The 25,941-nt window shown below is 45.1% G+C and overlaps 1 protein-coding gene across 4 annotated transcripts in view; it reads left to right on the forward strand.

The window, feature by feature from the left end:
* rbms3 (RNA binding motif, single stranded interacting protein) overlaps positions 1-25,941 on the forward strand; it is a 231,199-nt gene that overhangs the window by 183,267 nt on the left and 21,991 nt on the right. For all 4 annotated transcript variants that reach the window (XM_019870862.1, XM_019870861.1, XM_019870860.1 and 1 more), the window contains 4 exons: positions 447-526; positions 20,671-20,777; positions 24,284-24,327; positions 25,427-25,523. In XM_019870862.1, coding sequence (XP_019726421.1) covers positions 447-526; positions 20,671-20,777; positions 24,284-24,327; positions 25,427-25,523 — 328 coding nt within the window. The remainder of the gene's footprint in view (positions 1-446; positions 527-20,670; positions 20,778-24,283; positions 24,328-25,426; positions 25,524-25,941) is intronic.

Raw genomic sequence — 25,941 nt, forward strand, 5'->3', positions numbered from 1 at the left:
AAGGAACCCTTTTTCTGGTGGGGGAGTTGGGTTGGGGGGGGGGGGGGGGCGACAACAACTGAAGTTGCAGGAAGAAGTAATTGGGTTTTCTCATTGTTTTGCTCAGGCAGTCCGTTGACAACTGTCAAGTTGAACTCAAAATTAACCCGGCGGACACTGGGACACCGCATTTTCCCACTGCCACTTAACTGGATAAATCCGTCCAAGTCTTTTGCTGTTAGCACTCTGATATCACTCTGCCAACCCTTCTAACATCTGACATCACAGCGACGCCGGTCCCGAATTGACCACGTTTCGCTTTGTGGTGCATCAAACGTCCACTTTTCACAATTCTTGTCTCCCATTTTCTGCACTTGTACTCAATTTTTATTTTTTGAGGGGGCACGTGGGGGGGGGTCTATAATGGACTGAGTCCAAAACACTTAATGTGTCCTCTGCTGTTACAGGATGGAGTCCACGGAGAAATGCGAAGTCGTTATCCAGCATTTCAACGGAAAATACCTGAAGACCCCACCAGGAATTCCAAGTGAGACCTTTTTGCCCCTTTCTTTCTGCCTGATTGGGCTCACAAGCAACGAGTCTTTCGGATTCACTCATGATAACTCCGCGTGTCAGATCTGCCGTTGTGACTGTTTTGCGACTCGTGCCAGACTGGAACTTCTCAAACAAACGTGAGAGAGAGAAAGCGAGCGAGCGACGACTTAATATTCACCCTCATGCCTTTGCGACATTCTTTGCAATCTTGCTAAGAGCTTGCACTCTCTTCACTCTGCTCTCGAGTTGAGCGAGGGGAGCGCAGACAAGGGGGGTTGGGGGGCGGGGTTGAAAACGCCAACATACCTAAAGTTTTGTGTGCGCGCGTGCGCAGCATGTTGTCGTCTCTGTTCAAAGTCACCATTAATGCTCCATAAGCTTGAAACACGAAAATGAGAGGATGGGCAAGAAAAAAGGGGCAAGGAAAGGCAGAGTCAAGGAGGAAAAGAGAAAAAAAAAAATTCAGAGGGCAAGGCCTCAACGAAGGCATGTAAAGTGCCGCCTAAGCAGTTTTGATGCCAGGTACCGCTCGACGTCTCCCGGCAGGAAGTGCCGGGCAGACGAGGCCTCACCAAGGAGCTCTCCTTCACCCGCGGGGCAATTTCATTAAGAATGCTCACACCTCCAACTAGTATGGCGGAAACACGCCCTATAAATTGCTTTCCACTTTCCCGTAATATCTCAGAGAGTCTGGATTTAAAAATCTCCATCTATGCTCAGCCACTGCATAGCCAGCAGCTATTCAAGGCAAGGTGAGTAGTTGCATTCAAGTTGAGCCATTAGAGGAAACCTTTAAAGCGGTAATGCCAGATTGACCTTCGCCTTTAAAACTCATTCAGTGCCGGCCATTTTTAAACCCTTCTTTACTCTACCAAAAAATTACGTTGAAATTAAATTTTAGCTGGAACTGGGATTGTGAATGCCTGGATTCTTAAAAAACATTGGAAAAAAAAAAACGACCTTGGTATTGAACGAGTTAAGGGTTTATCTGTCAAGATTGTTAATGGATCATTCAGATATGTAACAAGAAATCTGCCTGGATGTAAGGAAGCGGAATTTTTCAGCGTCAATGATCATGTTTTCAGAAAACCTCCCACTACCCCCGTGTCCGACACGGACATTCCGCTGCGGTATTTCCCCCGAGTACCTCGCCGCGCGGGGCAGCTTCTTCATCCATCCTCTTTTCGACAGGTCCAACGCAACTCCCCCCCCCGCGGGGAAGGCCGTCGCACACAAAGCGCAGCACCACCGCGTGTGCATGTATAAACCCGCGCGACAGCCGTGACCACTGCTCTCTACCCGCGCACAAACCGCACGAGCATAAATACAGTCACGCTCCACTAACGATGACCCCCCCCGCCCCAACGGAATGTCAATGCGCTGCATACTATATTGTGAATGCGCCTCCCATCGTTTCACTTTTGGAAAAGTACCGCTGCTGCACACATTAAATCGCACTTTAACCCTTTCATGCACCCTGAAACCTGATAACATGATAAATTGCCCACTGGAGTAACCGTCGTCGCTCAAAGTGTTAAAACTTGCTTGATTGCAAGTTTTATCAACATTAGCCATGGGGAAATACTTATATTGCCTTTATGTGTGGAGTTTGCATGTTCCTCCCCGTACCTGCGTGGTTTTTCTCCGGGTAACTCCGGTTTCCTCCCACATTCCAAAACCATGCATGGCAGGCCGATTGAACACTCTAAATTGGCCTTCGGTGTGAGTTTGAGTGCAGATGGTTGTTCGTCTCTGTGTGCCCTGCGATTAGCTGGCAACTGGTTCAGGGTGTCCGAAGACAGCTGGGATAGGCTCCAGCACCCCCCACCCGCGAGCCTTGTGAGGATGAAACGGATCAGAAAATGGATGGATGGAAATTCTATAGCGAGAAAAAAAGCTCTCCTCTGACTCGTTGTTTATGCATTCAAGTCGGACGGCGATCACGTGTCGATGCATGTAATCAGCCGTCCGGGTCAGGTTTGTTCACTGATGCCTTAGTTGATATGAGCCACGCGTAGCTGTCCAGCACAGCCGGCACAGGGGCCCACTCGAGCCGCTCCGCTCTGCCCACGTCTGATTTGGATTCAGAAAGAAGGACATGATCGATAGCCGTGATGGAGCGCTACAGCTGTTTAGCAATTCCGTGCGATGCGGCAGCGGCCGCCGTCGCCGTCGTCGAACCATGATCGCGCATATAGCTCGCACACGGATCCAATCTCTTGAGCATGTATGCTCCAAACACGTTGTATTGTAAGCGCCGCGCTTGGAGAGATTGATGACCTCATGCAGAGAGAACAATCTCTGTTTAGAAAAATCATGCATTTGTTATTTGTAGCTGAGCACAAAGAGTTGTCCTTGTTTTTGTTTTTTGGGGGGGGGAGGTGGTCAGAGCATGTGGATTTACTCAATGGACAAAATAAATAAAATCTACGAAATGTGACTACAGCAATAAAGTACACTGACGTGAGACCAACAGGGACACATTATGATTTACATTGCAACCCCCGAGCAATGGGAAAGTCAAAGGAAGTGCAGATAAAAGTGATTTAATCCGCCTGCTCCGCTGAGCCTGATTAAGCCTGTCATCCCACAATGCATTAAACAGCTTAGAGACGACACCTTATGGTTAATGTCATTCAAACTGCAGATACATTAGCCGGCGCCGTGTTTTGGCTGGCGACTCATCTGTTGTACGTCCCGTGGCATTGTTGGAGGTTGGCAGAGGGGGAAATTGGAAACATTTGACACGCTGTATGGATGGCGCCGTCAGCAGTCACACGACAGCAAAAAGTAGGTGCGCTTGAAGACCGAACACAAAATACAGCCGCGCAAGGCTGATTTATAGACAGTGGTTACCTCTACTGACGAACGTCTCTTCAGATGACATTTTCAAGTTACGAAGCGTCTCAACAGGAAAATATTTCCTCTTGTTACGAAAGAAAGTTCAAGATACGAAAGGTAAAAATACAGTCTGGGCTGCTCCTCGCAACTCCGAGTTTCCTGAACGCAACATACTCATAGCTGCTCTGCCATTGGCTATTACCCAGCATCATCCTGGCATCCCATTGGCTAAGAAGGACCTCTCCCATATGTGTCTATGTGTAGATAGATAAATAGAAATGTGTCGATGCAGCGTCCTCGTCATTCGCCCAAGGAGGTGTTTCCGAGAGTTTTACGTCAATGTGAATCAGCCAGAACAAACGTCCTTGAATCAATTCTTTACTAAACGCCAGGCAAAAATCATTTCTGAGAGAAAACATGAACTAAAGAGGGCAAAAAAAAAACCGATGTGAATGCAGTTAAAACTTAAATGACCATCATTTTTATTCTTTATTCTTTGTTTTTTTTACATTATGCACAACTCTCATTTATTGTGCAATGATCTAATTGTAACATGTATTTGTTACATATTTTGACGCTTTAGGAAACATTTTTATCTGAATTTTGGGGGGGCTTGGAACGGATTAGGGCATTTACATGGAAAACACGTCTCTACTTACAAAGATTTCTTGTTAAGAAATTTCATCCACAACCAATTAATTTTCCTAAGTAGAGCTACCACTGTGTGTGTGTGCGTGTGCGCGTGTGTGTGTGTGCGTGTGACATGACAGACAACCCACAATATTAATACATCCTCGGCTGAATTAAGGCAAGTCGCAAATTCCTCATTAAGTCACCAAATGTCCTTCAGAAGCCGCCAGTCATACTTGAGTCATCTCTGTTCATTTCCGTAGCTCTGCCCACTCCCCCCGTCGACAGGCCCATTGTTAACCCCGTATAGTGTTTAGCATGTACTAACATGCCTTCAAGTCTAGATCGAGGCAGATATTTGCCATGATGATATCTGGGCCCGGCTTTGCGGATTTGAATCACCGCCGTGAATCACGTTTATGTCTTCTATGCCGTTTGTATGAGAGCTTTTCCTTTAACAAGGCTACACAAAAGTACTGCCGGTACTTTATTGCTTTAGAAGGTGAAGGTGAGTTGTAAAGTATAAAGAAGTCGGGCAAAGGTACTGTGATTTCACTTCAGAGATTTTTTTTTTTTTGACAGTGTAGCAATTTACTAAAGTGAAACCACGGCGAATAATTGAATGGAATTTATGATGTGACAAATATTATAGACCCGTGCTTTGGGACATCAATCTGTTTTTGCACCCATACCGTCCAGATTTTGCATGTGCCAAGATAGCGGAACTAAATGCATGGAATGTTTTATTTGTGATTACTTATTCATTTCCTGGTGGACTATTCTTTCTGGTAAGACACTTTAACGACAGTACGCCTCCACAGTTAAAATATTTTCATGAAATCTGTCCTTCAACTATTTCCCGGATTCTACCGCTCTCCCATGCGAGTCCGTGGGACTTGGGAAGTTAATATTGGCAACCCCAGTAAGTCATCCAGCTTCCTGAAAAAGGAAGAAAAAAAAAACCCCGATCAATTTCCCTTGATGCACTTTCTCATTATAACCTTATCTCGGCCGCAGACAATAATCTGGATTTGTCACGCTTTGTTTGTTTCGCCGCGGAAATATATCAGTCATGAATTAGCCGAGAAGAGAAGTGTGGGGGGGTCGGGGGGGCTCGCCGTGAGGACGTGTCACTCAAATATGAAAGTTTTCACCTGTGTCATTCCACAGAGAGCTTTGCTAGCTTTTGGCTGATCTCGTGGACTTTTTGCTCTCCGCTCATCCGCATCTAATGAAGAGTAAACGCCGGATGAAAAGGTTGCATGAGTGAAAAATGCGTAAAGTGAGAAATATGGTGTGGAGGTGCGGACTAAGATGAATAAACGTGACAGGACTCGAGAGGGAGGCCGGGGAGAACAGATGGGAAAGGGCAGCGGGAGGGCGGGGTGGGGGAAAGAAGAGGGGGAGGGGGTGATGGGTGATGTTGCGAAACAGAGGAGAAAGTTGGATCAAGTCATGCTTTTTGCAAGGTTACGTTTGAGGAAAGTTTAGGCTGCCGCATCTGCGGCAGGCGAGATGAAAGCGTGACATTGACTTTTCAGCCACTTCCTGAGCTTGACCTGCGCGCCGTCGGCCCAGCTGTCCGCTGTTGATTCCCGCCCCCCCCCCTCCCCCGCCCTTCCCTTTATCTCTCTGCCTCTCACCTCGCTTGTAGCGTTTCTCTTGGCACCTTTTGTCGTCTGAGCTTTTCCCTCTCATCCGTCGCTCGCTCTCTTTATTTTCCCGTCCGACGTCGTCTTTCATCGCCCGCTCTTTTCCATGCGCGCCCGCTTCGCGACCCCCCGTTTCCATCTCACGCTAATGCCCGCGTATGTCGTCTTGTGCACGCGTCCTTCGCGGCGTTGGCGTTTTAGCGATGTTGCAATGGCTAAATGGAATCAGCGTCGGGACAATTGTCAACCTGCGCTGTGGTTCCGATTTTAGCGGGGGCGAAATGTCTGTTTCATGATCATGTTTCCATTTAACGATCATTTAATTACTATAAACCACAGGTGTCAAACTCAAGGCCCGGGGGCCCATATCTGGCCCGCCACCACATTTTATGTGGCCCGTGAAAGCAGCTCAAACAAGTCATCTTCCATGATGCGTTCTAAAATGTCGAACAAAATTTGAAATTCTCACTTCTTTACATGCTTTCAGTCATAACAGCCCCCCTCACCGTAGCTAAAATGTGGCCCACGCCAAAAATGAGTTTGGCACCCCTGCTGGAAACACATTTTTAACAACAAAGAGAGAGCGAAAGAGAGAAAGAGACTTTATGTCTATGTAAACGTATAATTTGTATGTACTGTAGGTAAAAACATGTCCTGTAAATGTTAATATGTTAAATATGGGGGGGGGGGGTCAAAAGATGCGAGCACATCGAATCAAACCCTATCGAATTGTTCCACTTTGAAATATATTGCGATTCGCGTCAAATTGTATTTTGTTGGCGAGATATATCTCAGAAGGAAGCGCAACATTTTCGAGTGCATTGTACTTGCTCGGTTTTATATTAAATCAAACTCGGACGTTCAAATCTACACTCTTTTTAAACAAACAAAAAAAACATGGAACTCTTATTCATGTCGTTGCTAAGGCTGCGTGTTATGGGAAAAACACTTTGGCGTTGGATTTAAATCAATTCTGTTCTAAATGAGATGCTCACAGATGACATTTCGAGGGTTTTTTTGGTTTGGTTTTTTTTTTTTTTTTTTTTGCTCGGTTTAAGAACAAACATGACCCCCGACCCCGCGCATTCTAGTTGTGTGTAATCTGTTGGGGGGGGCAACGTGATCAGAAAATCCGCCCATCACAGTTTCTTCTGTCTAGCGATGGCATGCGTCACACTAGTCCATCTGGCGAATGGCACTGCGATCGCTGCGGTAACTTGTGAGAATTCCCTCAAGTTTGCAATAATAAAACGTAGAGTTTATTGTGGAAGGGAGGCCGGGGGGCGGGGGAAAAAAAAACTTGATCCAAAAGTGTCGTGTAATAACAGCACCACTGGAACTCAATGAAACAACCGCTGTGGCCTGCAGCAGTTCTCGGTATGGAGTAGTTGAGCAGCCTCAATTTCAGTGCACGCAACAGAAGCGCCCGAGGCTGATCTTATTTTCTTTTCTCTCACTTTTACTCACTTTTCAAGCTCTTATGCTTTCAAGCGATGCAGTTATAAGGTCAGGTGTAGTGCATGAAGGCCACAGAATGTAAAAAAATGTCCATGAATTCATAATAAAGCGTATTAATAATACATTTTTTTTTTCTTTTGCAAATGTAGCTGTGTATAAGGCTTGTTAAACGAATGTGAGTCGAGAGGAGATGGTCCTCACGGGTGCGTGAGCAGGGTTGACGTGACGGCAAGTAATCCGTAGCAGGATTGCCTTGGTTCTTGTCATTTGTTTCTTTTATAACCACTCATAGACACAGATATCATTTGATCTATAGTTATTGCTCAGAAGTTATTTTTGGGCAAGCCAGGAGCAATAATGAGTTATGACAAAGTGTATCCTGCGTGCGTTTCAGGGAAGCAACTTTTTTTTTTTTTTTTTCTCCCCCTTCCCCGGGCAGGTATCAGTTACACTTGGCAATGTCAATGTCACTGCGCTAGGATGCGGAGGGCGGTGAGATAAATCAAGCTGCTTCCACCCCCAAAATAGCACGCAAACCTCCATTAGAAAGGGACACAGGCGGTGTGGGGACAAGCAGAGGTCACGGTAGTCAGCCAAGTTATTTCCGTCGCCATCACCAGACCTCCAGGAATGGACAGCCATTCATTCATCCAACACTCTGCCAGCAGGGTAGGGGACAAAAAGGTGTGTATGAACCAAAGAACGAGGGTAGAAACTCTCACGTATGAGGACGGAAATGACACCTGCTGTGTCAATGTTTTGTTTTCTGATCACCCGAGGCTATTTTTGTCTTTTTCTGTCTACACTGGCTTCCTACCGCAGCTGTAGGTCTACTTCCATTAAATCCACCGACATGGTGTTTCGGAAAACACCATGTCGTGCACTTTTACCGCACTCCGATCAACAAAAGGAAACATCAAAAGGCTTGCAAAACTTTGATCTTTGTCAAGGCAAAATATCGAATGGAGCTCTCATTAGCTGCAACATTATTATGTATTTAATTTGGCCACGTATCGTGGATATAAGCACGGAGGACTAGTTTAGCACGTCCGCGGCCTCGGGGTCTATTTTTGTCCTCGCCCTACATCCAGTGCGGCGAGCGATGCAACTTCGGGCCACATGCAGGTTGGAGCAATATTGGTAATTTCGTAGATGAGCGCAGGTCGGCGGATCTGACAGTGGGCGGACTGCCCCGTTGTGGGAGTTTTTAAAGCTGGGTGGTTCCACCGCCAATCAAAGCGGCTCCTCTCATTTTCAGTCTCGCATGGTGATGTGGCACCATGCTCCTCACAATGTGAGTGAGTACCCGTTATGATAATAGAAAGATCTCACAATAACTGCTATGTAGGACTTGTTTTGGATTTGTGGATTCTTGTTCAAGTGCTTATTTTCTAAAATATCTCTTTGTGTGTGTGTGTGTGTGTGGGTGTGGGTGTGGAGTTGTTATTGTACAATACTGACCCATTTAAACTTGCACAGGAGAAATAACACATGGTTTAAAAAAAAAACTAAAAATAATACTAAAACTAATTTAAAAAAGTAAACAAAAATGAAGCATTAAAAAACAGAAACTGTTAAAAATAATAATAATTACAGTCAAAATGAAAGAAACACTAATTACAGTTAAAAACTATCATAACCTTGATCATTATCATTTATGTCATTTTTTGTTTTTTAATCCCGTTTTTGGAAGGGAAATTTGATGGGATTTGGCGGTGCGGTCGCACCTCATACTGTTTGACTGGAGTCATCTCAAGAGCATTCCACTGCTTTTGCAGGATAATGACTCAATATGTTGTTGACGAGGAGTACAAGACGTCCCGAATATTGCCGTATTGTTTCCCCTACTTTTGCTCAGCTCATCGGGGGGGGGTTACTGGATAAAACATAAGTGACTCTCATTATCATCAAAGCCTTCCCATCCCTGTTGTAGGTGGCATCGGAAAAAGCACAGAAACTGTACCAATCCCACCAGCAGGGGGAAAAAAATTGTCCCTCACTACTTCCTTTGTACCTCTTTCACTCTAACACTCGCACATCAATAGTCCATTAGAAGTGTGTTGCTTTCATTACCTCCGGTTTGGCCCTAAGACAGCCTTCAGAGTGAAGTACAGCAGAGCAGAGCCGGCCAGGTTTGCGGTGCATAGCGAGAGAATTCTGGTAATTGCCAGTACTCTGTTCTCTCTTTTCCCGTGCGCCAGGTGCAACGTATGAATCGGTGCTATCAAGAGACCACCCCCGTTGTTGCCGTGCTGCACTGCGTCTGACGACAGCTGCCTGTCCCCAGTCAAAGTACACGCTAAGGGAGGAAAACATAGACCGCAACGGCCTCAGAGAGTTAAAAAAAAAAAAAAAAAACCCTAAAAGAACACATTTGATCCACAATAGTAAGCGCCGTTAAGGGTCCAGCAACAAAAACATTGATGTGAAACAAAAATAGCGATTATGGTAGAAGTAATGCGAGTACATGACAGTGTGTGTGTGTGTGTGTGTGTCTGTGTGTGTGTGTGTGTGTGTGTGTGTGTGTGGGTGTGTGTGTGTGTGTGTGTGTGTAAAAAGCTGTATTGTATTGTATTCCCTTTAGCATAGCTCTATCTAGTGGATGCATAACGCAACCTTAGCCACTATTGTCGCTTCTATTCTATGCGCCTTACAATGCGCTGCGCCCTATATACGAAAACAGTTTTAAAATAGGCCACTCATTGTGCGCCTTATACTTCGAAGTGCCTTATAGTGCGGAAAATACGCTAATCTATTTCAAGGTCAAACTGTCGCCAGTATAAAACAACATTCGCGGTAAAAGAGAGGCCTGGTGCGTTTTTGAGAAAATGCAATTGTCCAGATGTGTCGAGCCAGTGAGAATTGACACTTCCCGGTGCTCTTAATTACTTTTGACTCCTTTCCTCCCCAAACATGCAGTTTTGATAATAGAGCCAATATGTTTCTCCGTTCAACAGAGTCCATCCTGATCCTGTTATGCGTCCACAAACAGATTTAAGACCCACGTCGAACCAGTCGTTTTTTTGTTTTTTTGGGGGCCCGGATCTAATCTGCGCTACGGATTCATCCAGATCAATTTTTCAGGATGTCTTATTTGTCGAGTGAGCTGCCGACTCTGTGGAGGGAGGGGCCCGACTGAGGCGCCACGTAGTCAGGGTATATCTAATTTCATGCTGCAAAGCAAATGGCCTTGGAGATCAAGGATTATACCGCAGATTTCCAAGTCGAGCCGCTATTGATTCACGGTGCCCCCTGGTGAACTCCACATTGTAGCTTCTTCGTGTAAGCTTTTAAATGCCGCTGCCTCTTATGTATCCAACCGCCCCACTTGAGATCCGCAGGGCCACGGTAAACGACCTCCTAAAAAATGATCATTTTGTTCTCTTTCATGCCAACGATTTCTTTTCTTCGATTGGAAAAGATTGACGCTCCATGCTGCACGTTCAGAGCTCAAGAAGTAAAACGCCGCGGGATTAATTCAAGCGTTGAAATGTGCAAGGTGCGACTTGAAGTTGGAATGGTTTGAATCAGTCCAGGCGAACAGTTTTGAATTGGAATCTGGAAGTGGAGCAACTTTTTTCCCCCTCATTTGTTTGAAAGAGTTTATTTTTTTAAATAATCCTGCTCACTTTTTAACGAACTGCAAAGCATTGAAGTTAACTAGAGAGGGCTAGCTAGCTAAAGATTGTCCACTAGAAACAACAACCAGATATAATACCAGCAAGTTCTATTATTACACATAGCGTCCTAAGTTTCCATTTCTGGTTCTGCGTTCATCATCACATTTTTATTCCTTGCCATTTCTAATTTTGTGGCATAACAAAAAAAGACAATAAAACACACTTCAAATATGTTGTAAGTTGTGCAGAGGCAAAGGACAAAGAGGAGAGGGGCCACGTTGCAGCCCAGCACCGCCCAACCCCCCCAAAAAAATTTTTTGGGGGGGGGGGGGGGCATTACGTAAAAGCTAACTGTTGATGAGAGTACAACTTAGATAAATGCAGCTCTGAGGTCATTCTTTCCAACCTACCTTCTTTTGTTTGTTCAGCTCTTCCAAAAACATTCATAAATCAACAAAAAAACAAAAATCAACAATTCCCCACAAATAAAAAAAAAAAAACAGGGTTCAAGGGATTCCAGTGAGTGTTGGGGATCTTGGAACCGGATATTGGCACATCATTTGGTCAAATCAACCACGGGGAGTGTTAGATATTTGGCGGGAAGGAGAAAGCGTGTCCAAGCCCTCACTGTTCTTGCAGCCATTACAAACAAGAGTGGATTAGCCAGGAGACCCCCTGATGAGAGAGCGAATGGGGAAAAATGAGAGGAAGGCCGTTTCTCTTCAGCATTATCTAAATAACAGGCTGGGGAATTCAATAAGTAGCGGCCTCATCAGACCTCATCAGCTTTCCCCAATTAAGGCCGCTCGGCGTGGCAGTTGGTGGCTCGGTTGCCATTGGTGACAGATGAGAACCGATCCGACGGCGTTGCTCGTCTGGGCTTGGCGCTGGGCTCAATCTTATTTGTTTGCGTCGTAGGATTCTGCTGTGCCGGTCTCCGGATGTTCATTCTTGTCGTACGATGAGAAACTGCAGCCCACTTTGAACGACCTTGATCTGGCAATGGTGGCTCTTTGACAGAAAACACGCGGGAAGAAGCAGTATCTGCGCGTTTGCTCGCCAGGGCTTGGGAAGCTCCGAGATATCGATGTTGCCCTCCCACATTAGCGCTCAGTGTTTCCCCCAAGGGTCAGGACACGTTGAGAACATGGCTCTCCCGTATTGATTCCGATCCATTAACGCCGACTGAGAAAAACAAAGCCTTTCATTAAATCCGAGAAAGTCAGAGCGACTCAAAAGAAGCTTTTCGACCTCTGAATGTTTACCTGATTTGTATTATTATTATTGTGACACATGGCTGCTAAAGCCGATGAAGGAATCAAGGGTGCTGAAATGTTGACTATTCCCTCGTTGGGAAAAGATTGGTGGACGGATTGCTGTTTTGAAATCAGTGAACTGTTTATTTGTTGTTTATTCGATTATCGTCCAAGTGAATATAAACAGGGTAAAATAAATGAATGCAAAAACTCAACGTTAGTTATTGCTTGTGACAATTTGAGATTTCGGTCCAGATTTGAGCAAGGGTCACGGAAGTTGACGCGCATGATTTGCTGTCGCGGGCCACATAAAATGATGTGGCGGGGCGGATCTGGCCCCCGGGCCTTGGGTTTGACACCTGTGCTTTAGTGAAGTAAAAAAATAAAAATAATATTTTGAAAGATATCCTGTATTTTCAATTGTGATTCTGCTACCGGCTAATCTTCATAAAGGGTCGAAGTAACAGCTGATTAGGGGATTGCACGATCGGGATTTTTGGGTCCGATTGCCGATCGATGACCGATCCCGACCACAAGATGCCCCATGTGTATTTTTTTTTAAACGTGTTTGGTTGTGGTATATTAAAAAATATATATTTTTAAAAGGCAGCATACTTAAAAGCAAAGAGCGAGACAAGGCGAAATCGACGCACGTCACGTCGACGACAACGGGGATCAAAGATTTGATTCTCATGAGACCAAACGGCAGACAAATATCAAGCCGGTTTTGCAACACCCCTTTGTGTGTTTGCGAAGCTGCTCTTTTTTGGATGAGGAAAAAAAAAAAAAAACAAACCCAAACAAAGGAACGCTCTACCTGCAGCTTCTGTCAAGTGGCGGATCGTTCCTTTCATCGCGATGTTAATTACGGGCTCGGCAACACTCCGCTGACAGCTGGGACACCGTCGCTGCAGCCGAGCAAATCTTCTGTCACAAAAAAAAAGTTCCCACCCCCAATCATCCACGCCGCCACTCTTATCAATCCCCCGATCGCTGTGTGCGCGCATACAGTATGGAAGGAACCTTGACCGTTAATCAACAACACGGGGCAGCATTGATCGTCAATCACCAGTGACATCATCGATCTGACTGGTGGTGCGGCAAGAGGCTTGTGCCCTCCGCCCGCTCTATAGTCAGGCTGTGACGTATTGATCAGCTCTGGATACAGTATCGAGGCCTCTTTATTGGTAATTCATTTATCAGGGTGTAATTTCATTTTCTTTATTGTCTATAGCGGGGGTGCCCAACCAGTCGATCGCGAAAAAAAAAAGATTTGTGTGTGTGTGTGTGTGTGTGTGTGTGTGTGTTATTGATATTATATATATTTGTGTTAGTGTATACTGCACACTAAGCATCTTATCACTTTCACGTTCACAAAGAAAGTATTTTAAAAAATAAAATTAAAAAAAAAGCAAGTCGTCTTTAAGCTACGGCGTCACGTGACCTGCATCACCGGAAGTTGTTAGCGGTCAGCACTCTGCGATCGATTGTTTGTTTTCTTTTTGTTTTGTATTACTCTCATTCAAAGTTGGTTTCATCTGCAATTCGCCGACGGCACTGGCAAAGAATGGCAATCCGGAGCGCCAGGAGAAGCATTTTCAAACGGTACACGTGAGCTCTACGCTAGCGATGTACATGCAGTTAGCACGCTGCAAGGTCTCTACGAAGGTAGTTAGTTATTTCCTTTTCACACACTCTTGTATCGACTTTATTTTTCTGTTTCGTGCGTACGCCCGTGTGGTACCGGGTCGATCCGGGGGGGAATTGGCTGCTTGAAAAATAGAAAATAGCTCTTCGGTCATAAAAGGTTGGGCACCTGTGTCTATATCATTCTTACTGGACGCTCAATGGAAGGAAACCGAGTTAGCCCCAAAGGCCCTGCTAATATTTTGTGGTGGAGTGGGAGTGGGGGGGGCTGCATCTTGCGTTCATTTTCAAGCACATTTCTCACCTTTGGAGCTGTCATAATCAATTTACAGGCGATGGTAGCCTAAAGGTTAAGGTTAAATGAAAAGTTGTTTTGAATCCCCCGACCAGCGCTGATAATAAACGGGAAGCACGGTAGCATTTAGATTGGCCGCGAAAATTCAATTTTTCGTTCGATTTCCTCTTTGGCCGACAATAGAGGGCTGTTTTAAAATGCACCTTGGGGTGTGAATTTGCCGAACTCTTTAAATGTCAAGCGGAGCCAAAAATAGCATGACAGGCCAAAGCTCGCCTTTAAATGTGAGCATCTATCAATCCAGTTCACCGACATTCTTAAGGTTTGATTTTAATGTATTCGTGATCTTTTTTTTGTCGGGGGTTTGACCTTGTTGGGAATGAATTTGGGTGTGTTTCTATTTTTCACCGTCCCACATTCATGTCTCATCTCAGTTTTCATCTGTTCCCTTTAGACTTGAACTTGTTGTCATCCGGTCAGCTCCCTCCCTACTTGTGTCTCATCCAAGTGTGCCTCGTTGTCCCGCCAATGAGCTTCATCCTGCTTTGCTTCCTTTTGCCACCATCGCCCCACAACGTCCTGACAAATTTTCAGTGGATAATAATATCCCATGATTGAGCGGTGCAATTTGGTACTCACCCATTCATCCATTTCTCACACTGCTTGTCCTTATTGGGGTCGCAGGTGAGCTTTCCCAGCTGACTTTGGGGGGGGGGGGGAAAATCGCAGGTGAGCTTTCCCAGCTGACTTTTTTTTTGGGGCGGGGGGGGGAGAACGGGGCACCCTGATCTGATTGCCAGCGATGATCCCTCAGAGATGCACGTGCAAGCAATTGCGCACCGCTCATACCCACCACAAATCTATGCAACGCATTAAAAATAAAAAATCCAACCTCAGCTGTATTTACATTTTGTATTTTCCCCAAAATTTAGTCACAATGATTATTACAAATTTCACATGAATCAGCCTTGGCGGAGGTCTGTCTTCTTTCTGGTTTCCTTGCAAAGCAACAAGGCCATCAACAATCTGATAAATGTTCGCTCAAGGTCAGGTGGATGTAATCAGCCTTGGCAGAGGTCTGTCTTCTTTCTGGTTCTTTTTGGTTTCCTTGCAAAGCAACAAGGCCATAAACAATCTGATAAATGTTCGCTCAAGGTCAGGTGGATGGGCATTTATACTAAATTACAATCGGGATGATTCATCTCTGTCGATGGGGAGGCTTCACAGGTCACCGGAGGCGTTGGCAGTGTTATCCTACTCGGCTAACAGGGACAGGGTTAGTCTCAGCGTCGGCCCACACAGGCAGTAACGCAGACAGGAGCAACATAAGAGAAAGCCCACAGGCGCAGTCTGTCCACCGTAGCTAAAACTGTCTGAGAACGAAAAAAAAAAAAGACCAAAAAATAGAGACTTCAGTTCGCAGTTTGTACCAAAAGGCGTTATAAAACATAGACCGGTAAAGTTTTTTTTTTTTTGGTCTATTATTTGTGGTCGATTATTATAGCTTTGATTGTAACCGTTTTTTTTTTTTTTTCAACCGTGTCATTTATTGAACAAGTTAAAATGTCTACTAAAAGTATTTTGATTCATCTACCGGCTGTAGAATTATGACCACTTCCTGAATGGAAGGGAACCCCAGGAAATGTTGTCTCATGCACTGCGGCTAACTGAAGTAACCAAAAACTCACACTATTATACATCACTGCAGTAAAATTGAACATTATTATAAAGACATCAATGAAAATAATAATAAATGAAACGGAAGTAAGGTAAGTTTTTTATTTGTTCTATTCGGCCAGGTACCAAATGACCCACGGACCGGTGCCGGTCCGCGGCCCGGGGTTTGGGGACCGCTGGTGTAGAATATTTACTTTGTAAAAACGGTGACTTTCTGTAAGCGCCGCATGTGTCGGACACTCAAATCAGCCAGCAATCGAAAGTCGAATGTTTCTGGTTGAACGTTTTGGTATTGGAGTTTGACAATATTCCAAAGTAATTAAATGCATGAAAGTGGAGTGGCTGGAAAAGCTCCACCAAGCCAAGCGAGTCGACTTTGGCTCACTTCCGTCCAAATGCATCCGAATGTCACTCGTGTTGTTTTCGTAGCTGGGATGTTATTTTGACTCCGCCACACAAATATCGCTTTCACTCTCATACTATTCTAACGTTCAGCCAAGTACAATGTGGTCACGTGTAATTGCCACACCGGGCAGCTGTGTAAAGCAGGCCCGTTTTACTGGAAGCAAGATGTCGGCGTGATGTGCTCTGGCCGTAAGTCAGTGCCCCTCTTTTAAAACGGGGGAAATGACAACAGACAACCATAAAAACGGCACTTTACTGCTACGTTTAATTAAACGCCGTTGGCTCGTTCCGCTTTAAATGTAAATTTGTTCATCAGACTTTAGAGGGCCGCGGACATTCACGTACCTCTGAATGAGTTAAAATCAAGTTGAGGATGGATAGATAGATAGATAGATAGATAGATGCAATTGTGGGAGACTGCAGGAGATGGATTAGCATGTCAGCGCTAACCCACATCACATCACTCTTCAAGTGTTGCAACGGCTCATCGATCAGGCCTCTGCCACCCACGTTCATGGCTCTCGCCTTCCTGTAATCCATAATATCATTTCGGGTTTATAGTGGCTGGTGTGCCGTAGGGGGGCCCTCTATGGGAAATGTGAAGTAATGGCAGATCAATCGCAAATAGAGCAGAGCAGAGCGGAGGACCCGACTCGTTATGCCGCTCCGTCTACCCCATGGCCTCGTCCTCATTATGGTGAGCTGGAGCCGAACCCGGCTGACTCCGGGTGAGGAGCAGAGTTTGATCGTTTGGCCGTCATCCAGGAGGGCACGTAGAGACAAACAAGCATTCGTACTTAACACTCACACGTACAAGATGGACAATTTAGAGTCCTCAATCAAACTAGCATTCATTCATTTAAAACCCGGCGCAGCCCTCCATGAGATTCGAACCAAGATCTCTCCGAGTGTGAGGCGGATCGCTTGTCATAGCGGCCTGCTCGGATTATTATTTTATTTATTTTTTTTGTCTCAATAACTCCCACTCCTCCTTTTTGTTGTACCTTCAGCAACATTTTCCTCCCAGCGCCAACATTTCATTAAGCGGGCCTCGGCACGGAGTCATGCGTGTCTTCTTTTGTCCGTCAGCAAAACCTCTTGCGGGCTCTTTGAATTTGCATGCTGAAGGATGCGAGGACAGTTTGGCCCTTGTGAGCAGTCTTGACTGTGATCTGTCGGAGGCGCGCCTTGAGGGCTGTAAATGGCATCGTTACATCGCGACGGATAGGTGGCAGTGTTTGAATTTTTTTTTTTCAGATTTGTTCGACACGACATGCTGTTAAGATCTCTTCTTCTCATTCTTGAAAGGACTAAACTAGAACGTGTTTTTTTTTTTAGAAATGGAGAAAAATCTTGCCCTCACAGCAGATGCCAAAATAAACCGAATTCTCAATAGCCATACATTTTCTCTTTTTCTCTCTCTCGCACGGAACAATGCTGTCTGCGCAGTAATTTGCCATTCAAACGGTGTCGTTGGCGTGGTTGGCATGTGCGGTTTATTAATCTGGCTTCGGGGCGCGAACGATTGCGCTCCCTCGACTCCGCCTGGGCAGGAAATGCTGCATCTGCTATTTCAAGCTATTTTTTTAATTTGGTTGTGAGGTTTTTCTTTGGAATGAATCCTGTTGACTGTCCGAGTGGTTTCGTACATTGATTTTCTAATGGATATAGTAACTAAAAGGAGCACATTAGACACTTAGCAAGTGTATTATTTTCCAGTTTATTGCCTACCTTAGTGGTTGGCGCCACGTTAGTTTTCATTTCAAATGCCATCCGTGCACGGACCACTTCATCAGAAGCTATTTCCACAAATGTGTTGCTTCTGCTTTCTTCTCCTATTGTCTTCCTCTCTCCGACTGTGTCTCCCCCCACCATCCCTGCCCCACCCCCTTCTCCTTGCCATGTCTTTCCCACAAATACTGCCTTCCCAACGTGGGCAGACAGGTCAAGCCGGCTGATGGGAATCAGACAGTTGTTGATCCAATTAGAGATCCCCTCGAGCAGCGTCAGAGAACATCTGAATTCCAATAAAACAATGTCTTCTTCTTTCTTCCTTATCCCTGTGCTCTCCCAACACGTCCTTGCAATAAAAACGGATCAAGACGTCCGAATGGCTTCTCAGAGATGCTTGACTCGAAGCAACGAGAACCCATAGACACCTCGAAATTAAGTTTCCTTTTGCTGCAGCTTTTTTTTTTTACTTCAGTGCCTAATAGAAGTTATGTTCTCAAGCCTTTGAAAATTCAAGAAGTGATGCCATACTCTTACGGCATATGACGATCAATCCATCCACCCTATCGATCTTCTTCCGCTCGTGTAAAATGCATTTATTTATCCTGCAAGATCTCCCCTTGCGGAAAAATGATATCTGAATTTATGATCAAGAAGTCAGTAGACATGTATTTGTCAAATTAACCATTCCCGACTGATCTTGAGCTTCAAATTGCTATGAACCATGAATGTTTCCACAGGGGGAAAATCTACTTTCTCCTTGTCAGGTTCTACTAATGTACTCACTAATTATCTCCCTCAATACCAGGAATGATGGGAACAACCCCCCCCACCCCCTCCCCCGCACCCCTGTGTCTCCTTTACCATTAATGTCCTTCTGGCTAGCCTGAAAAGTTTTCCTTCATAAACACTTGTGTAATTCGTCATGCCATGTTTGCTTACATATTTGTCATTGTAAAATATCGCAAATTATCTGAACCCGGCTGTAACTTTGCCCCCCCCCGCCCCCGAGTGGAAATTATGAGCATAATGTTCTCTCACAACAGGCAATAAATGAGTAATTTCAACGAATCATTGCCATAGCCATACGTGGCTATTCCCATCGGTGCGCCGGTTGAAAACGGACGGCATGAATCACTCGTGAAGCGGAGGCGCAAGCTCCCGCGGTCTGTTTTAGCTCGACAGAGAATCGATGTTCATGTTGCTTGCTCAGCAGCGTAGCATGTAGCATTGCTGCGATTTGTTTAATAATGCGGCGAGTTGCATGCTCTCGCTCTCTCATGTCACACCATGAAAGCTGATGCAGCAATCGCCATCCTTTCCACACACCCCGCTGGGGAAACGCAAACTTGATCAGGGTTTAACCCCCCACCCCAAAAAAAAAATTGCTTATTCACAGCTGAACTCCATCCCAGTTGATTTTGGGCCATACGCTGTCTTGCCACCAGCCACCAAGCTGGCCAGTTAGAGACGAACAACCATTCACACCTATCAACAATGTCGAGTCTTCACTAAACCAAAACGGATGTTATCTATTTGTTATTCTTATTTTTTTAAGTTGTGGCGGGTGTGGCATGCAAACTCTGCATACAAAAGCGCCCGGCTTGACATTTGATATCTGGATCTCAGAAGTATAAAGCCGACCAACGAAACACTCGCACTTCAATCCCGTCCGTCTCTCAGCGCGGCTGCTCTAACTGAAGTGACATCAGACAAAATAAAATAATCCACAAATCATGTTCGCTCATTAATGCCCAAATCATTTCATTAAGATGCACAAGTCCCCTGTCATGCGCTCTCATTACTTTTATTGGTGATTTCTTCTCCTCAATTTACACAGTATCGGGGTTTTTATTTCTTTATTTTTTTTCCTTCCTCCTGAAATGTGATCCGTTCTCATTTTCAACGCCTCTTAACATCTCCGTGAGTGGAGATTACAGCGTCAGCAGTTCTTTTCGTTGGTGTCATCTCTGGCGCAGCCGCCTTGTCAACTGCCCGCGTCGTCACGAGTCGCCGGGCCGGTAATGCGAACGCGATGACAGGAGAGATGTCAGGTCCCTCGTAGGCCAACAGGTGCGCCGCAGCACTGTTTGGATAAAGCTCGCTGACGATTGAGAAACTTCTCTTTCGATACCAATGAGCCATGTCTCCATCTTGGTGACCCTTATCCTCTTTGTGGTTGCGCAAGTCAGCCTTAACAAAGAAATATTCGCACTTTAACCTTTTGAAATGGTCATACGCCAACACGTTGGCCTCGCTACGGTGTTTATTTCGTCTTTACTTACACATGTGGCAGCCCGTTTAGGCAGCGGACCTGCAAACATGGTTGATGAAGCGTGAGTCATGACGGCTCTAATTGCTGTGCAATTCATTTACGATATATTTAATGCCATGTAAGGTGGAAACATGATTTTTTTTTTAATGTATTTTTTTTAAATCGTACATGCTCATTTCACATTAATGACACAGCCCAGTCGAATAATGGTTGTGATGGCTTCATAGTGGGAGGGGGGAAAGGCATACCATTTCCAATAAAAGAGACCGTGGCTGTCTAAGTAAAAACACAAAGGGATTATAGCAAACAGGAACGCCTTGTAGAAATAAGCTTGGGCTGACAGATCGGTCCCACATAACCATCTCGGAGGTATTTACAAGAGCGATTACTGTGATTATTATTTCAACAATACCCTCCAATGCTCTTTCATGTGCCGCCAGCTCGGGATGGGCTCGGGTGGGCCTCTGCCAACATCAGCCATCTGGGAATTTCGCCTGAGAGCTCTTATAGAAGGCCAGGGAGAGGGGAGAGGAAAAAACGTGGGACGGAGCGAAGGAAGAGATTTGGAGCGCAGTTCAAAGGGCCACAGCGGGGTCACGGCATGTCGTCCTGTGTAACGCGGCTTTGTCCTCCCTTTCTGCTTCCGCAGCTCCCACGGAGCCGCTGCTGTGTAAATTTGCCGACGGTGGCCAAAAGAAGCGGCAGAGTCAGAGCAAGTACCCTCAGAACGGGAGGCCGTGGCACAGGGAAGGCGAGGTGAGTGTCACACGCGAGCGCATGCCGTCAACAAAGCGCGGAACGCTGATTTCTCCTTCCACACGTACACACACGCGTGCACACGCACGTTCAAGTGCGCTTGACAGTTGTGATGAAACAGCAAGGTAGGGACTTGGGGAGATGAAATATTTCTCCTTCAAAAAAAAAAAAAAACGTGTGTGCGCGCGTGTCTGTCCGTCACATGTTCAGCAGCCAACCTAACACCACTAAAGCAGTGAAGCGTGTTGAACCTAAATCACATTGCTCCACCCCACCCCTCTCGGCACCTTTGCAGCCCCACACATTGCCTGGGTCAGCCCTGTTGTCCACCGAAAAAAGAAAAAAAAAATGTATGTGGACTTGACCATGCATATACAATCAGGCAGTGCAATCAGACACCAAGCAGCGGCAAAATGGGACCAAAAAAAAATATTTTTTTTAAACCCTGCTCTCATTTTCCGCCATTTCTGTCATCCGTGAGCTGAAATCGGCTTCTTACATGATCAATTGGCGCACAGCTGTCCACCGGGAGTAACCGCTGTCCCTCAAAGGGTTCATTTAAAACCCGTAATGCTAACTTGTGCACGACTGTGGTTACACCCGTTACAGTTTGATGCTGATGCCACAAAAATGTAGCTCGATTGATTGATTTTCTCTTTTCGTCACCACGGATCAACACATTATGGTCTGATAAATGATATTGTTTAGCTTGGCAAACTACTTCAAATAGCGCACAAACAGACGAGTGCTATTTTTAACCAAGGACAATCGAGGAATGTTCTCTCAAGATACATTTTGAGCTGACAGCATTCACAAGTCTCTAACTTCGACATTCAAATGTATTCAAACTTTGAAAGTGCTTTTTCAACTCAAGCGCTTTTTTTTTTTTTTTTTTTTTTTTAAATCCAGTTGTTAGTCATTCCTGCTTGAGGCTCCGGAACAATCTGTGTCTGCTTCTCAAGGGCTAAAGTCAGGGATGGAGGCTGCACTTCAGGTCTAATTCTCTGTTTGCCTCCACTGTAGGAATGACCAGACAGAGAATCTTGTCTATGGTCTTCTCAAAGGATCCAGCATTTTTTTTTTTTTGGCCATGACACAAAATATGGTATTGTTATAAGCTAATAATGACATTCAGTCTTCTCACCGAAGTGCCCAAAGCGATTTTCGAAACTCGTCACTGTGCTACCAAGGCCCAAAATCCGTATGCCAAACAGTATACAGTGGAACAAAGGTCAAAGGTTAGCCATGAACAGACGCTGGGCAACTTTTGATTTGTTTCGATTTTGAAATAATTTTCTATCAGAGTTAGTCGAAAGGGAAGCCATCCAGTTCAGGTTTACACTGTTGCTGTTATGAAACATTTATTCCCTTCACGGTAGTGCTTCTCAATTATTTTCTGTTGCGCACCCCCAAGTCTTTGACTATAAATATCATTTGTCTCGAAAATTGTTATAAGTACACCTCTGCCTTACTACCAGTAAAGAAAAGGAAAAAAATATAGACCGACTTACAATATAGAATAAGTTTAAAATGTTATTTAATCTGCCTGAATTACAAAATAATAATAAATGAGAGCGTCACTGCCCCCTAGTCTAGTGGATGTGCAATTACACACAAAAAACTTTTACTTTACACAACCAGTGTACATTTAAATAGATTTTTTTAAACTCCCCTGGTTGCATGTGGTCCATCTTTTGGAAATGTTGCATCAAAGCCATTAAAAAAAAAGTTGAAGAAAAAGAACAAGTAAAACACCATCCTTTGATGCTGTGCTGAAATTTCACCCCAATTCCTGCGTGTGACTTGACAGGTGCTTTATATCGTACAAACCCCAAGGGACAAGAATTGAGAGTCGTTAGTACTCAAACCACTCGGAATTATGTTCTCGCAGTTCAGTACTGTCTTTGAAGCCGGGCCGCCGCAGCTTTTCACTGTGTTTGAAAGTTTTGGGGGTCAACCAGCAGCATACGCAGCCTGTCATGGTTCCTCCCTTTATCCTCGTTGCAGCAGCGGCGGCGGCGGAGCCAGAAGCTGACTGCATCAGTAATCCCTCATTGGCCATGCTGAGTCCCTGGTCAGGAGATGCTTTGCTGTGGAATTCATCAGCACATCAAACCAAGGGCAGCACTTAGGGGGAGGCTTGGTGCGCGCCAGACAGCTGCTCATGTCTCCCACCGCTATTAGTGAGCATGCGAACGCACAAGAAGCTGAAAGATATGCGCCATAACAAAGGGGCGGGTGGATCATGAATTGGGTGTTCAAAGCGAGCTGAACGTCATCGGGGGGGTGAATTTGATCCTGCGACGTTGCGAAACACACCACGCCTCTGTGTTCGAAAGGGGTTTTTATCTTTCAGTCAAGATCCCCTCACTTGTGGAATTGGTCTTGGTTCACCAATCCCCCACAACCCCACCCCCCTGGCTTCTCTCAGCCATCGTTCCCTCAACTCTGTGCAGGTGAATCTCTGGGGTAGCAAGGCCAAGAGATTTGTATGGAGGGGCTTGAAGGATGAAGAGGGAGAAATGGCGAAAGGGAGGCAATCCCAGTTGATGTTAAAAGAAAAGAGAAGCGAAGGGAAGCTCGGTGTGTGTGATTGTGCGAGCGTGTGTGTGTTTATGTTGATGAAATCTGCCGTCCTCAGTAACCTCTGGTTAAAAAGAAATCGGATTAGCTCTCCTCTGGGAGAGAGAACCTTCAGGAATGCAGATGACGGATCGCATCGCGCAGGTTTCTCTAACGGCTTTCATGGAAACACTCATACACATTCACTGGTGATCACACTCCCACCACCCCCCCTTTTTTTTTTTGTTACCTCCCTCAAGGGCATTTGATCATTTCATTCATAAAAAATGAATTGTACGTGATGAAATATCATCCTTCATTACTTCGACAAATTGACATCTGAATCTTGCTTCCATTTGGCTTTCACAAGTTATATACTCTGTGTGTGTGTGTGTGTGTGTGTGTGTGTGTGTGTGTGTGTGTGTGTGTGTGTGTGTGTATGGCCGAAAGTAATAGCATGTATGATTCTGTGGAGCACTGGTGTCAAACAGAAGGCCCGGGGGCCAGATCTGGCCCACCACCTCATTTTATGTGGCCCGCAAAAGCAGCTCAAACATGTCAACTTCCATGATGCTTTCTAAAATATATGTATGTATATATATATATATATTGTGTTAATGTCACAGCGAATGATTGCAGACTGTAGCAGTCGCTGATAAGTTTCTTTGATGCCCGCATAAGCGTCTTTGTTGCTTGTGCAATGGACCAATGAATTGCTGTGACGCTCCGTGATCCGCTTGTTTTTTTTGGGCAAACGCATCTTTCGCATCCAGAATAGAAATGATCGCAATAATGGTGTGAAAGACAAAAGTGTAATTGACCATAATGATGAAATCATTCGGTTCCCCCGTTTCTCGTCCAATGGGCCTTGTTGTCACCTCTTTCTGATCCACCTCCTGTAGTTTGTACCTCATCCTTTTGTGTTTCTCTTTGTTCTCTTCCAGACTGGCATGGCATTAACATATGATCCTGCTGCAGTGCAGAACGGGTAAGAGTCTGACCTTGGCATCTTTTAATACACTCACCTTTTGCCAAATGGGAACCAAATCAATACGGCCGCCATACATAAAGATTAATGTAGTCCCTCCAACTCCTTGTTTGATTAAGGTAATCGATACCAACTTGTAATATAAGTTTTTCTTTGAAAGGGTCAGGTAAAGAGTGGCAGCGTTGCACGAAAGGAGAATGTGTTTAAATAGGCGTTCTCCCTTTGTGCGTCCCGGAGAAATGATTCGCCCAGTAACTTGTTCCATGTTCCCTATCACACGCACAACATTAAAAAACAAAAAATGAAAATGGCAATTTTCTATATTGTTTTTAGATTTCGTCTTCAGGTCATGTGACAGATGAATGTTGGACTAGAATCGCAAAACCTCAGACTTTGGGGAATGGGCTAAAGTAGCATTTCAGACCACCTCCCTTCGCCGAAACTCAAACCTTGCTTCCTTTAAATGCGTGGATTTTTCTCCAAGCTCAGCACACCAGCTGGCTCCTTAATCTAGGCAGTCACAGCTTGATACTCTGTAGGCCTTGGGGTGGGGGGGCGGGGGCAAAATAAAATCATCTTTATACAATGACAAAGCGCCATTTGATGTGAAAAAAAAATCCAGTTTTTCTGTAGCAAACACCAAAAGGCACCTCATAGGACCGTAGCACCTTTTGGCTCCCCTTTTACAAGAAACCTGAGGCCTAAGGATGTGCCCTGAGGTATTTTGTGTTTTGCTGATATGTAGCCTAACCTCATCCCTGTCTCAAAATCTGAGATTTAATGCAATTTCACAGGCATAGCTTCCAAATTTTACGCCCTCATGGGTGATCAACGTCAGGGGTTCCATTGTACTTCCTTTGATATATCAACATTAATGTCCTGTACGTCCTGTTCCAATTAAGGGTAAACAATTGTTTATTTTTTGCAAAGGTGGCTCAGTGTTTGGTGTAGGAGGGCGAAAAGCTGCTGTGCTCGGTCTTTCTTGCCAGAAATAAACCGGAAAGACCAATGCCAGTGTTTGTCGCAGTTATATAGCAACGAGTAAGTTTTATCTCTCAGAGGTGCACTGTTCTTAACATCCCTCTTTGACGATTCACAGGTTCTACTCTTCGCCTTACAGCATCGCCACCAACCGCATGATCGCACAGACCTCCATCACGCCCTTCATCGCTGCTTCACCCGTTTCCACATATCAGGTGGGCCGTAATACGCGGCATTGTGAGAAATGGCTGCATATGAAATTGTCGGTGGGGGGGCTGTTATTTGTCTACGGAGAAAGAAAGGGAATGGGGGGGACAGGTTGCAAAACAGCATGCGTTCTCTGATCATTTCCTTGCCTGCCCCAGCTGTGCACGATGACATCTGTTTGATAGGCGGAAAGCACAACAGGCATCTGAAGGGAAACAACAAAAAAAGGATGAAAATCAAGTACCGTGGACAAACAAACTCTCCTCCCATCTAGTTTTGTGACCTCTCTTCAGTTGATACAGTGAAGGGAGTATTCATTTTGTAACGCAGTTAAAATTGCTCCCATATTCTTCATAGCTGTGATGCGTGGAGGTAACGAAACAGAACAGATCAGGATTGTGAAAATTGCCCTGTGTAAGATGTCAG

The sequence above is a fragment of the Hippocampus comes genome, unplaced genomic scaffold, assembly GCF_001891065.2.
Source record: "Hippocampus comes isolate QL1 unplaced genomic scaffold, H_comes_QL1_v1.1 scaffold35, whole genome shotgun sequence".
NCBI classification, from domain to species: domain Eukaryota; kingdom Metazoa; phylum Chordata; class Actinopteri; order Syngnathiformes; family Syngnathidae; genus Hippocampus; species Hippocampus comes.